Genomic DNA, 14,715 nt, shown 5'->3' with positions numbered 1-14,715 from the left:
ATATATATCTGCAAACTCATGAAAATAATTCATACACCTGCCAGAGATCTAATCTATACAAGCTCAGGACAGTGCAAACCTGTTTATCTTTAAGATGTCTCTCCCGAGACTCCATTTTTGTGTGGTCAGTCACTGACCAGAGACTATTCCAATGAAATCTGAGCTAAGTGAACCTTTTAACCTTTTGAACATTGCCAGGCAGAGAATTCCCCCCTCCCCTTGTGCAAGGCTGAGTGAAAACGACAGAGTTTCCTTATAGGTAAAGCAGAGAATGCTGATTCGATTCCTTAAGCCACAGGACTCATATTTTCTGGCAGTAGGATAGCTCTGGAGAGTCCTCAGGGAAGGCGGGGAAGACCTCAAATTTGGACTCAGAGGTTAGTAATGCCCAGTAAATATACTTTGCTGTCCAAACAGTTGAAAAAAAAAACCAGTGCTAGATGATCAAACACGTTCATTTCTTTAGTGCAGTTTTAACCTGTTAAACACAGTTCAGCTGATATCTTGCAGAAGCAAAGAAAGAAAAGGGACGGGCATGTAAAGAATGAGAGTGTGGAATATTAACGGAGGGAAAGTGCAAGTAAGAGAATCGGAAGCAAGCTGAAGTAACTGACTGGAGAGGTCACTTCTCTACTATACGGATAGTTTTAAGTGGGTAGCTGTGTTGGTCTATAGAAGAACAGCAGGATCTGAGTCCCGTGGAGAGCACAGGGAAGGAACTGGGTCAGATAAATCTCCACCATTTTCCTCTCCCTGTTTTGCACTGAGATCAGGCAGAAGCCAGAACTGCTAGACTGGGATTCAAGACATCTTCGCCATTTAGCAGGAAAACATCTGTTCTGTTCATCTTCCAGTTATAGTTTGGAGAAAGGATTTTTGTTACTGATACTTTGCCAGAAGATCCAGAGGAGTTAGCCGTGTTAGTCTGTAGTAGCGAAATCAAAAAGAGTCCAGTAGCACCTTTAAGACTAACCAATTTTATTGTAGCATAAGCTTTCGAGAACCACAGTTCTCTTCGTCAGATGCATGATCCGGACTGGTATTTGACCAGTCCGGATCATGCATCTGACGAAGAGAACTTGATTCTCGAAAGCTTATGCTACAATAAAATTGGTTAGTCTTAAAGGTGCTACTGGACTCTTTTTGATTTTGTCAGAAGAATGTCTCCCCTCACAAGCAACTTCTTCTTAAATGATTTCTCTTTGGTTTCTATGTGATGGATTAATGCAAGAAACTAGCCAACACATTATATATATAAATTTACAGGGAAAATATGACAACTTATTGTTCAACTTTTGCTGTTCCTTCCAGAATCCAACACACCGCAGTCCTTTTGTGTTAGGTAACACTTGAAGTTGGGTTTTGGCAAGCTTCTGCCAACCTACTCAGATTTTATTTGTCATGTAAATATTTGTGCTAGAATTTTACTCCTCTAGAATGCCTGCATTCGACCTCCCATTTAATGTTTATATGCTCCTGTTGCTCAAATACTAGAAGGTCCCAGACTAGTTTATGTATTATGAATTTAGAAACAGTTCTGGAATTGTGAGATTTTTGTAATATAGATTAGTTTTCAGCAGGGCTCATTTTGAGAGGGAACGCACAGGAACACAGTTCGGGCAGTTCCCCAAAGAGGTCACATGTCAGGTGGCCCCACCCACCTGACTCTTGGCCATATTGGGCCCGTTTCAGCCTGGATTGGGACCAAAACAGCTGGATCGGGCCTCTGATGGATGGTGGATCACTCTCCCTCTCAGCAGCGGCCAGATCCTGACCGTTTTGGGCCCCTTTTTGGCCATTTTCAGCCCCTTGTTGCCATTTTGGGCCCAATTTTGGCCCTGAATGGCCAGGATTGGGTCCAAAACAGCCAGGATAGTTGATGTCAGAGGATGTGGCATATGCAAATCAGTTATGCTAATGACATACTTCTGGTGATGTCAAGGGGTATGGCATATGCTAATGAGTTATGCTAATGAGTTCCTCCAGCTCTTTTTCTACGAAATGACCCCTGTTTTTCAGATACAGAGGAAGAGCAGCTAAGAGGCAAGTATGCAACCGAACAGAGTCAATAGCTGCAGGGGTCATTTCTCCTGGTCCCAGCCAGCTAAAAAATTCCATCTTCTTATCTTATTTATTTATTTTTTTGGTTACAAAATCAAATTCCTTTACAGGAATTTGAATTTAATGTGGATTTAATTTGAATGTGGATTTAAATTCAAGTATCTTCAACAATATAGCTTTACATAAATGATTAATGGGATAGGTCTTAGTGGCTATTAAAGAAAACACTTGTACCATTAAATAACTTTTTCCAAGTGTCATCTCCAAGTGCAGAGGCATGCATTGAGAGACAGATGTATCACAGAGGTGCGCAAGTCAAAAAGGTAGGACTGGCAGAGACTGCCTATCAAGTGTAAAATTTGGCAAGATTAAGTATGTTATTGTGTAATGTTTTAAATAGGGTGCTTTGTTGGCTTGGCATAGCTCTCAGCCTAGAACTGTCCAGCAGGATTAATCCTTAAACCTTTTTCTGAAGAGTCTTTCAGCTGATATGGTAAAGGTCTTGGACTGACTTTTGCATAAGACTTTTATTTTCCTAGTCAGGTGAATGCTCAGGGGTTGGTTTACCCCGCTCTGGATTCAGTAATGAGGGGAACAGATGTAAAGAACCCTGCAGAAGAGGGGATTTTATCAGCTTGTTCTTACTTATGCATATTGAATCCCACTTGCTGAAATTCTGCAAAAAAGTGGGGAATTAATTCCTATTGCTTGAATCTCCACACCAGACAAAGCCATGTTTGAATTTCTGCCTGTCATACAGATGTTAAAAAATAGGGAGGAAGACAAGCTGATACTTGAATTAGAGATTTCAGGTAATCTTATTTGTCCACCTGAAGCACACAGTATAAAGTACAATTGATTGAGGTATTTTTGATTCCTGTTGCTCTGTATATGGGGCAATTGGGGCTGTTCTCTGTATTACCATTCTCTTGTCCAACAACACCAGACGTTTAGCATTAAAAGAGGAGCTGGCTTGGTTGCCATCTTTTCAGCCTGTCACTGTACTTGCACTTTCAGCAGTAACTTGAAGTTCTACCAGGAAAAAGCAATAATGCTTTTTTAAATATTTTGAAAGTCAAAGGCAAAAAACTATGGGAAGTTTTATATTAAGTTGATTTAAATGCATAAGAACAGAGATTGGGTGGTTCTCTTCCGGTCACCTGATGGGATGGGATGATGATAACAAGCTGGCAAAGGAAGGCCTATAAACAGGTATCAAAGAAAGGGAGAAGAGGGTAATAAGGTATGTGGCTCATGTTTTGTTTTATTGATAAAATGTGCCTGGTTTTTTTTCCTGCAAGATGTGCTGAAATTCAACAGGGAAAACTTTCATTCCCAGTCTGGGAACAACTCACCAGATTAAAATCTTGCCTATTACTCATTTGTAGAATTCCCAAGAGCCCTACCAGAATCGAAGCTTTTATTGGCAGATCCGGTGTCATAATGGTTGTTCCCCCGGCCCTCCCTCGATTGTTACAAAACCTGTTGCACAAGCTAATCTTCAACTTCTCTGGCCTTGGGAATATAATGAGCATGACAAAGCAGATTCTAGCCTTTGGATGAAGCTGAGCCAATGCAGAAATGAATAGTCCTCAGCTGATTCTTTATTCATCTGCTGTATCTTACAGGGCAGTTACACACACACAAAGCTCTTCTCTTGTGGCCACTGTGAAATGCTAACTGTGGCAGCTGCCTTCATGTGATAAGTCATTTTTCTAAATTAACTCAAGACACAAAGAAAGTCTTTGGCCACTTTGCCATCCTAAGCCCACCCAAATGTGGCTGTGTGGCTGTGTCACTGGAAGAAGTTTTCAACGGCTGTAAATTACAGTAAACGAGATTGCTGGTCTGTTGCAGCAAAAATAAGAAGCATTTGGGTCTTCAAAGATCAACATAACAAAAGCTTTTGTAAACTAGGTCCCACCATTTGAAATGTCATTGTCCGGACTAGTGGGCTTCAACTGAACCAGACCTGAGACCTACTGAGCTGCAATAAAGTGATAGGAAGTCACAGGACATCAGAGACACAGGCCAGGAAGAGAGGAACAGAGCTGTAACTTCGCCGGTGTCAAAGTTAGGAGGACTGTTATTGACAGACAAAGAGAGCCAGGGGTAGGAAACAAAAGCCGAGCACCAGTAGGTGTACTGTAGTAAATAAGAAACCAATAATCAGAGCTGTGGAAGAATACTCTCCACTTCTGAGGGGCCTTCCCCTCTGATCTGCTGGTCTTCTTAGGCTGCATCCGCATATCACTGGATATTATGCTATCCTAGCTCTATAGCAATCATTTACAACTGGATTATCCTGTGTGGAAGAGCCAAGCCAGATGCAAATGATCGCTACAGCACAACAGCACAACATCCAATAAATGAGTTGGGTCCTGCAATCAGTCACTGGAGGGCACTGGTGCTCATAGAGCTTCCCCATTTTGTGATCCTCCTAACAGCCATTTCTGACCCTGATAAAGTTGGTTCCTGGGGTCATAGGACCCACATGGAGTCACAGCTCTCTGCTGATGGAAGTGGTTTCACCTCTCCTCTCTCCCCAATGCAACCTTCGGTGAGGTTCTGCCAAGTAACTCTCAAAAACTTCTCTGCATGAGTCCAGGAACTGCATGAGTTAAAGCATCTTATTTGATAAGCTACTAGTTCATTCCCTATTACACTCCTTGCCAGGAACGGCGATTTTATACATGCACATAATATATATCAGATTCTAAGCCCAGCCCCAGAGTTCCCACCCTCCCTGTTTTGATCAGGCATCTGATGAAGAGAACTTGATTCTCGGAAGCTTATGCTATAATAAAATCGGTTAGTCTTAAAGGTGCTACTGGACTCTTTTTGATTTTGCTACTACAGACTAGCACGGCTAACTCCTCTGGATCTACACCCTCCCTGTAGGAAACACTTAGCTAAGTTTAATAAATAAGCAGCAGGACATAGCAGAGATGATGTGTGAGAAACTCCAAGGCCACGAGGCCTGGTTTCTCAGGCGAAAGGGAAACCGCAGGCTGGGAAAGAGATAAAGCAGGCTGTCACATTCCAGGCAGAGAACAGCTTCTAACATCAGTGTCACACAGAATCAAACAGGCCTTGCAGAGTATGACAGGAGACATCTTGACACCTTCCAACCCATGTGGATATTAGTTCGTCCATGCACAATCCATGATCCTGTGAATAAATTTTCCTGCAGTTGGGAATGGCTGATGGGGGTAAGAGTTGTGATTTTTGCATAGTTCTTTCACTACCTCCACCCCAATTTATGATGTAGGCTCAGTGTGCATAGAAAGAAAGACAGATACATGCACACCTTCAGTAAGCCCTTCCAAAAGGCAACAAAACCAACAAAAAACCCCTACCTGGTCAACGAACTAGAAACTACAATGCGACCCAGTTCAGTTTCTCATTCTTCCCATCAAATTTACAAATACTACAGCTTTGGGAGGCATTATTAGAGACTTTTTGGTACCCTAAAAAAAAGGCTCTACCTAGTCTCAGGTTGCAGCTGTTTTCTTCTAGCTCTTGCACTTTGATCTTTTGTATGGCAAGCAGAAATTATCAGGGAAAGATTTTTGAAGAACTGGAGATACAGTATTGGGGGGAAATGATAATTTGGATCGGTGAGTGTAATCTCTTTACTGTTCAATTTCACCAATAGAAACTACTTCCATTTCCATCTCTCCTTCAGCAAGGACACGGTGTATGCCCCTTTCCCCAAAGTAAGGCTTAGAACAGCCTGATAATAACCTCGCAAAATGTTGCAAGACAGTATTTGCTTAAGGATGGTTTTCCCCCTCCTTTTCTTTCATTCACCTCTCTCTATAATATTGCAGAGGCTTCTAGCTGAACATTGTTTGTTAGATTAACATTCCTTAACCACTATGGATATTTCTTCAGCAGTGCTGAAATGTTAGCTGATCGCTCCCAATGACTTTGTTGAGCATGCCTCCCAACTCCAGTGACATGGTGTGTATGTGTTATACATACACATATGCAGCAGTTTTCAGTCTTAGATGATACTGAGAAAAACAGAGAGTACTGTTAGTAGGCTGAAGCCCCTTGTGAGTACAGCATCTGCAGGAATAATGTGTGTGAATAAGCAAATAATATAGAAGTTACAATGCTTTCTCTTCCAAAGACAGCCAAGCTAAGGAAAGGCTGTCTAGGAAATTCCTTTTTCAGGGCACTGGGGAAAGTGTATCACTATTATTCTGTGATGATGAACTCAATTTTTCCTGTGTGGTACCTGACAGTCTAGAAAATTACTTGGAAGATGGCTGGAAAACCCAAACTGTATTATGTCAATGGAAGAGGGAAAATGGAGTCCATCCGCTGGCTACTTGCAGCAGCTGGAGTTGAGGTTAGTATGTCTGTAAAGAGAGGAAAGGCAAAGCTGTATGGACAAACTGATGATTAAAAGGAGTGAGTCTCTGTCGCAAATGAAGTTGCTCAATAAGAACTGGTTCAGCGTCTCAATAAGTATACACTTTTGTTGGCATCTCCCTCATGCACTTTCCTGATGAAGAGCACAGTAATTCAATTGCTGCATTTTTTCATGCTTTGATTGACTTGTTCCATTTGTCTCTGCTTAGAGGACAGATAATTCACAGTACATGGTGGACCACGTCTACCAAAGTCAAACAGTATTGTCTGATAGACAGTGATGGTCCAGGGTCTCAGGCAGAGGTCTTTCAAATGACCTGTGTCCTGTCCCTTTTAACAGGAGATGCTGGAGACTGAACCTGGGGCCTTCTGCATGCAAAACAGATGCTTTACCACTAAGCCTCAGCCCCTCCCACAACTGTCATACTTTAAAGTTCTGTTGTTTAAATGGGACAGTTACCATGCTACATGTCTGTAAATCTCTCCCCTCAGGTGACAGTATCATGAGGCAACCTGAGGCAACTGCCTTAGACAGCAGAAATGGGAAATGGTTTGACCCTTGAGGTGTCAGACTCCAGGAGGTTCTGTCAAGGCTTCTGAAAACATTTTACAATAAAATGGCAGTTCCCATGTACACCTGCTCTTTACTTCAATATGACTTTTACATAGGGTTGCCAATCTCCAGGTGGGACCTGGCAATCTCTAGGAATTACTGCAGAAATAATTCAAATCAAATATATTACATGCAAAACTTTACAACGAAGAATGCATGAATGTATTTGGGGAAAATATTAACACAGTAGTTTTTCAATATACTAAAAATGCTATCAGTTTCTGAGAGAAAATTACCTCCCAACTACAAAAGAAAAGGCAGAGGGGCAGTAGGCATCCTGGAGATGTTTAAGAGACATCAGATCAGTCTAAGTTCAGTTGGCTGGACTGTTTGACATTATAGGCCATTACCAGCATTATGATCCTCTGAATCACAGGTCCACAATGTAGTGCCCATGGGCTCTGTGGCACCTACTGACATCTTTCCTGGGTTCCCCTGCCTGAAATATTGAAGAATTACTATTAGAGTTATGCATAACCTCATTCCCTGATATTTTGTGGTTGGATCCACCTCCTGTGGCAGCCATTAGTAGTTGCACCCACCATCCTCTGTCAGAATTCCAAGGGTCCCTGCAGGCTCCAAAAGGTTGGAGACCCCTGCTCTAAATACTGTTCTGATAGGCATACTGAAACTGAAAATCATTAAACAAACGCCTCCCCCCACCCCCGCAACTGGTCAGTATTTTATACTATCTGAGCACATTATTTCTACAGAGAAAGTGTCTATTTTCCTCCCCATCTCCTTTCAGTAATAAATAAAGTCAAATCAAGGAGTTTATTGTTCCCATTCTGTAACATGTAGCTTTTGAAAACAATTTGTGAAATAGCAGCTGTTTTTAAAGTTAAATAAAAAGGACACATTGATGAATTGCTCTCTTCAGAACCTCCCGTCATTTCTGTAACAAATAAAAAATATTTGTGTTTCAGTTTGAAGAAGAATTTATAGAAACAAAGGAAGACTTGGAAAAATTACGCAGTGGTAAGTCTACAGGCTTATCCATTAAAATCAGGATGTCAGTAATATATTCTTTAAATAAAAATTATTTGCTCTAAGAGGTGGTGTGTGTTTGAGATCTTAGTGTTGTTTTTTGGTAGGCAGATCAGATCAATATCAAACATTCAATCACCCCACCTTTACCTGTTTTAGACACAAGCCTTGTTCACATGTAACAGTGAACATATGTACATATTTCATGTAAGTGTGTGCATCTTTTTATAAGAAACAGCCAACCCACGTTCACAGATTAAATCGGGAACCAGTACCTACATCATTGGTTCCCAACCTTTTTGATATGGTGACACTCAAGTCCAAGTTTACTTTGTATGGTGACTAGACATAAGCACAAACCGCATTACGAACTTCAAAAACCCACGAAATTGGTGATCATGCAATCGCAATCCGGCAGTTTGTGATTGTCCACGGCAAACAAACAGCATTCGGAAGAAGCCTGGTTCGGTGCATTTGGCCGCGGTTCGGGAATCCAGCCAGTCAGGCGCCATCAATCAATTCCCTTGGAAATGGAGCCGGGGGAATGCCTGAACTCTGTCTGCACTCCTTCCGTCATCCTGGAAACCCGAATGGAAGTTCAGCTTACCTTGATCGGCAGGTCTTCCTTCCAACCATGGAGCTGCAAAGGGGTTACAAGTTGGGAGAAGACACGCGGGGGAGGGAGGGGGAGGGGGTGTTCTGTAGCCACGGGCACTCCAATCTCATCCCTGCAAACCCTGATAGGCAGCTCTGATGGCCAAACACAGACCTCCTGCGTTGCTCTATTGGACCTCAGCTTATAAAAAGCACTGTGCTCCTAGGCTGGGTTTCACTTTCAGCAAGCAGTAGAGTGTGAGAGTTGTTGCTGTTGCTTGCTACTTGCTAGCCTTTACGCTTGGATTTTTGTGGGAGTTTCCTGGGGGCCTTGGATTGGAGAGGGTATAACTCCAAGATCCCTATGGCAATCTTGACCAAACTTGGGCGCTGGCTGGAGGAGAGCCTGCTACAAACTCCCTGTGAATATGGGCTCTCTAAGTGCAATGGGGGCTGTTCTGAGCACCACGAACCACGAACCGGTTCGGCAATGGGAAATGTCTGTTGCGGTTCACGACTTCGGGATCATCATCGGCACCAAACCATGAACCGCAGATTTGTTAAATTTTTTGGGTTTGTGCCCATGTCTAATGGTGACCTGTCCCCAGCTGGCCTAAGAGATTGAGAAGAGGGTGGGGGAGCGCAGGGTTGAGGAGATGCAGGAAAATGGCAGTTGTCAGCAAAGAGGTGGGAGGCAAGTGGCTCAGTGCAGTTTATCTCCCACAGCAGGCACAGGGCAGTGAAGCACTTCAGGGGGCTGGCCAAGAGGTGGGCTGCTGAAGGAGCATCACTGCCAAGATAGAGCCTACGCTCGCACACACCTCTTTCTCTCCTCCTCTCATTTTCCCATGCACTGAACAGCTCCCACCTACTCTCCAGTTACTAGTTGCCAGACAGCTTCCCCCCCCCTCATTATTGTCATAAAGGGGAAGGCAAGAATGTGAAAAGCTGGAAAGAAAGAGGAGGAGAGAAAGGGAAGGGTGCAAAAGGAGGGAGATGCCATTAGGGATGGCTGGCTTGTGACCCTCTTTCAGACACTTTGTAACTCAATTTTGGGTCCTGACCCAGAGGTTGGGAAACACTGACCTACATAAATGTGGTGTTTGAATCACACATTCAGTTGTACATGCTGAATGAATGTAACAAGAGAATTATTCAAGGCGTTTATAAAGAAAAATTGAGAGTTAACTATACACAGTTTGCACACGCTTTCACTTCAACTTCTGAATAGGAGTAAAATTTGTGAAGACTGAATGGCTCTTTTTTCCCCTTTCCCTTCACAAGATGGAGTCCTGCTCTTTCAGCAAGTGCCCATGGTGGAAATTGATGGCATGAAGATGGTGCAGACACGAGCCATTCTCAGCTATATAGCCGCAAAACACAATCTCTACGGGAAGGACCTGAATGAGAGAACACTGTAAAGTGTCACACTGTAGTGTTTAAAATGTATTTTAGATGTATGTTACTTGTAGTATAAATACTGGCTTGAGTCCACCAAGAATTTGTCTGCAGGTGTAAAGATTTTCACCTGTGATATGCAGCTTTCTCAACTCCTCCCCCCTCAGCAGCTCAAAATGATTTGGGAGATCATTTTGGGCTGCTGTGGGAGGAAGGAGGCAAGAAAGCCACACACCACAGGCAGAAATTCTTGGTCCTGTGGAAAAACTCCATTGGATTCAAGCCACTGACATTACATGAAGAAAAACATATGGAATACATGCAATTTGAAAAGTTTAAATACCTTTTGTATCCCAGTATCACTGTAGCTCAGGGCATAGTTTCATGGAGAGCAAAATCCCTCCTATAACAGACTGGAACGCTTTTGCAGAAAAATGAGTTTCTGGCCAGATCTTGCAGATTCTTAGAAAGGCAATTGCTCCCAAAGAGAAAAGTAGCAATGCATGTGTTATGACCTGTACTTTCTTTGGGGTAGATTTTTCTTTTAATCTTCCCCTTACACCCTCTGGGTAGTTTTCTGCCACCAGGAATATATTATTCCAAAATATTTTATTCAAATGTCCCCTTTGGTAACGTGTTTAAGCGTCAGGCTCCTTCGTGGTTCTATGTGGCCCTGAGGATAGGAATGGGATATAGCAATGACAGCTACACTGGGATATAACAAAACAAAATAAATGTTTATTTTTCAAGAAGCGTATTGGTTTCATAAAAATAGTTCTTGGTTCTTAAAGTTACTTCATTTACTCTCATTCACACAGCTGGCCTCTCTTTCCCTGACTGAGTGTCCTTTCACAAACATGCTCAGTTCAGGTTCCACACAGGTTATATTTCTCTCATAAACACTTCAACATATTCAGGCAGCACACAGCTAGCCTGCTTTCTTCTGACTGCCACTTTTCTCTCTACTCTCAGTCTCAAACTGCATTCACTCCGCCCACCCTCTCAGTCATCAACCAATCATATCACTCACTCATCCATCTCCTTCACCCCCCATTCTTCACCTATCTCATCAAGCATTTAAAGATACATGCACACATTTACTTGGAATCATTACAGTATGTTTCCCACGATCTCTAGAGTCTGGATCCATTTAGTTGCACAGATGCAGTCAGCTGGAATAGTGCCTATCATTGCGGTTTCACGTAGGTTTTAAAATACTGCAATATTGCCCCCATCACCAGTAACACCAATCTCCAGACCACAGGCAAAATAGGACAGCTTGGGTTATATTTATATTTAGGGTTGCATTGGATGGGTGGAGACTGTGGATACAAGCATTGTGTGATGCCTTGACACCACTTTCAGTCTGGAAGGGACGTTACAGCTTTGCTCCAGGAATTTCCCAAATCTTTATGGTTTGTAGAATAGCATCATGTTACACTATTTCGCTCTCCATTTCTGCTCCCACTGCTCCATCGAGCTGCAGTAGGAGCCCCTGAGTGCAGGGGCGGGAGATTGTCTGCCATAGCAGGCCACCTGGCAGCACTGGTTGTATCCAGCCAGCTTTTTCATTCAGGCTCACCCAGTTTCTGTTACTATTCAGTACCCATCCCTCATGGCTTTTGTATATGCAGGTTCCATCATCCATAGCACAGTATTTTTTGGTGATCATAGTGTACACTGCTTTCCTTTTTAACCAGCAGAAAGGCTGTTTGAATGTAGCCTTTTATTTCTGCCATTGGAACCATTTGATGCACAAACGATGATGCACAAACCATGTTGTTTCTTTCAGGATTGACATGTATGTGGAAGGAACAATGGATCTGATGGGGTTGATGGGGTTACCTCTCATGCTCCAGACTCCTGAAGGAAAAGCAAAGCAAATTGCCCTAATCGTTGAAAGGGCCACAACCCGATACTTCCCAGTTTATGAAAAGGTACATGACAGCAAGGCAGAAGTAAACAATGGAGCATAAATATGGGACTCCTATTATCTCCAAGTGAGTAGCTGCCATTAAGTCTTGGAACCAGCTTTGAAAGGTGGTGGGCTTCATTGCCCTGCAGGACCAAAATCATCAGGAAGCATTTAAACAAGCGAATGTTTCGGAGCGTAGTCAACCCACAGGCTACATCTAAAATGTAGTAGGACATTTCTGTGTCATGCATGGGTATACCTTAATTTGTGCAAAATTAATACTAAAGGGCACAACTAGACATTACAGCATCCCTGGGGATGATCTGCAGATACTGCTGCCATTTTAGAACTGAATATGGGCGGTTTAAAAATGCCACAAGAGGCCCACGTCATGGTAGGGACCAGATGCTCCTTTCACTTGCCCCACTACAGCTTGTTTCAGAACATGAAAGTGTGATGGCAGGGGACAAGAGCACCTGATTCCTCCATGCTGTGGACCCCTTGTGACATTTTTAAATGGCCCACGTTCAGCTCTAAAATGGCAGCATCTTCTCTGAGTTGTCTCTGGGGATGCTGTAAGGTTTAGTTGTGCCGAAAGTGGACAACAGTGAGCCAGACCATGCCTCTTAGTGCTGACATTCCATAGCCTTAGTTTTCCAAGGAACACAGCTATCCACAACTGAGCCTTGTATTATTTCTGGTAAATATAATCTTCTACTTACCCTGAACATTGATTTGATTCTTCATAGATTTTAAAAGACCATGGACAAAATTTCCTTGTTGGTAACCAGTTTAGCTGGGCAGATGTGCATCTGCTTGAAGCCATTCTGATGACAGAGGAGTTGAAGTCTGATGTTCTTTCCAAATTCACTCTGCTACAGGTGAGTGAGATGTGATATTCTATGTTGTTTTGAATAGCTTTACGTGCAAGCAGGGTTGTCTGTTTTCTAAATTTACAGAATGCATCTACTGCAATTAGAATAGGTTGTAAGCCTCTGATAGGGAGTTTTTAAAATTATTATTATGGTGCATGTAACCTGAGACTAGGCAATATATAGTATCTCTGGTTTCACCATACTGGAAATCTTTAAAAGAAAATAGAATAGAAATATACGGCAAAGGAGTATAAATTCAGATCTGCAATTCATAAACCCAACTTAAGACCCAGTTGATTTTGGTTGTGACGTTTTGCCTCTTTTCTGTGACCTGTATATTGCTGCCTCTGTTTTCCTTAGTGTTCTCTTAAGATTTTCGCTGCCACCAAAAGCTTTTGCCCTAGTTTCTTCTCTGTTTGTCTTACAGTATAGGACACCTTAGTTATAGATAGTGGAATTACAGAATGGTCAGTGCATGAGTGTGTGAAGTAAAAAAAAAGAATCCTGTATTCTAGATGAAACAGGCATTTTACACAACTAGAAACAGAGTTTATTTATGTAAATATGTGTAACAGGTTCAGAGTAATTCATAAGTGCATTTGTTTCAGAATGGTTCATAAGCTTGGTGGTTTCAAAATAGGTATTGACCTTTGTTTAAACAAAAACCCAGTCACATACATTACAAAATCTTTCTCCATAAAGTTGTGAAACTACTTTAGTACTGGGCATGGCTCTGTAAGACCATATTTGTAGAGAAGCAAGTAAGAGTACAAATTGCACATTTGAACTAAGAACCATTGAATCATACAGATGTAAATTTCCCCTTTTACTAGTTATCCACTGTAGAAATACTTTTATTTACTGTCTATAGCCACTCAAAATATTTATTTACTAGAAAAACAACCATTCTTAGAATCATGGCTCTGCCCTATCTATCTCATGAGTCCGGATGAACGGAGAAGCTTTTCCCCATGATTTTATTACCACTGTTGATATCCTCAAGCTTTTATATCCTTTTTAAAAATCCTAATCCCATGATACATGATGCATACCATTCCGCATTGACTCTGTAGTTACATTTCTCAAGTTTTAACTTTTTCTGTATATTACTGGAAGTAAGTCTATGAATTTAAAATTATTTTGACATCCTTTTGAAGCACTGTAAAATTATCCCTTTGGCCTTTAAAACCTCAGGCTCCGATGACCAGAGTTGCTATCAGCTTTTCAGGGCATGCCTGGAAGCTTTCATCATGCCAATCATGCTAGAGTATTTTTTTTTGAAGCTTTCCTCGTTTCTCTCTCTAGGCCTTCAAAACAAGAATAAGCAATATTCCCACCATTAAGAAATTCTTGCAGCCTGGCAGTCAGAGAAAACCTCCTCCAGATGATGAGTTTGTTGCAAAGATCAAGAAGATTTTCAACATCTGACTACACCTACCGTGAGGTTGAAGGCAAATTACTAGGGTATTTTTTATGCGATGTATACTTTTTGTAGTCTCTGGAACTATTTTGAAAATATTAGAATGTTAGCAGTGTGGACAGGTAACACACATGAAAACTCTTGTGAAGCCAGTAAAGCCTTGTTTAGATTTATCTAAATGATAAAATTTTCATAGATCAATATACTACAGGGTATTGGACCACTCATTGCAGGGGAACTATCTTGAAATTTTTTATCCTTGATATAAATTCATATTAGTAGTTTTAAATACTGTATGGTTAATTCTCCCTTATCTATGACTTGTCTCTATACATTATGTAACTGTGTAATAACTCAATTATCAAAGATGACTGCATTTCAACAAATCCATCTGTTTCTTTCTTTCTGTATTTATACTGTTCAGCGATCAGCATTTCTTAGGAGCAAGTTCCACTGATTTCTCATTAAG

At 41.8% G+C, this 14,715-nt stretch overlaps 1 protein-coding gene across 1 annotated transcript; it reads left to right on the top strand.

The window, feature by feature from the left end:
- Window positions 1–224: 224 nt before the first annotated feature.
- LOC129331095 (glutathione S-transferase-like) lies at window positions 225–14,254 on the top strand. Its single transcript, XM_054981443.1, has 7 exons — window positions 225–377; window positions 6,315–6,421; window positions 7,984–8,035; window positions 9,923–10,055; window positions 11,829–11,973; window positions 12,701–12,832; window positions 14,132–14,254. Exons 2-7 carry the CDS (start codon window positions 6,335–6,337, stop codon window positions 14,252–14,254), a joined length of 672 nt encoding a protein of 223 aa, XP_054837418.1. The 5' UTR covers window positions 225–377; window positions 6,315–6,334.
- The last annotated feature ends 461 nt before the right edge of the window (window positions 14,255–14,715 follow it).

Source organism: Eublepharis macularius, chromosome 1, assembly GCF_028583425.1.
Source record: "Eublepharis macularius isolate TG4126 chromosome 1, MPM_Emac_v1.0, whole genome shotgun sequence".
Lineage (NCBI taxonomy): Eukaryota > Metazoa > Chordata > Lepidosauria > Squamata > Eublepharidae > Eublepharis > Eublepharis macularius.
The sequence above is the reverse complement of the archived record's forward strand: the minus strand, read 5'-3'. Positions and strand labels throughout refer to the sequence as shown.

Coding starts and splice junctions, on each gene's coding strand:
- LOC129331095 (XM_054981443.1), top strand. CDS start 6,335: ATGGCTGGAAAACCCAAACTGTATTATGTCAATGGAAGAGGGAAAATG. Junction 6,422..7,983: donor TTGCAGCAGCTGGAGTTGAG/GTTAGTATGTCT, acceptor TTTGTGTTTCAG/TTTGAAGAAGAATTTATAGA. Junction 10,056..11,828: donor GACCTGAATGAGAGAACACT/GTAAAGTGTCAC, acceptor TGTTTCTTTCAG/GATTGACATGTATGTGGAAG.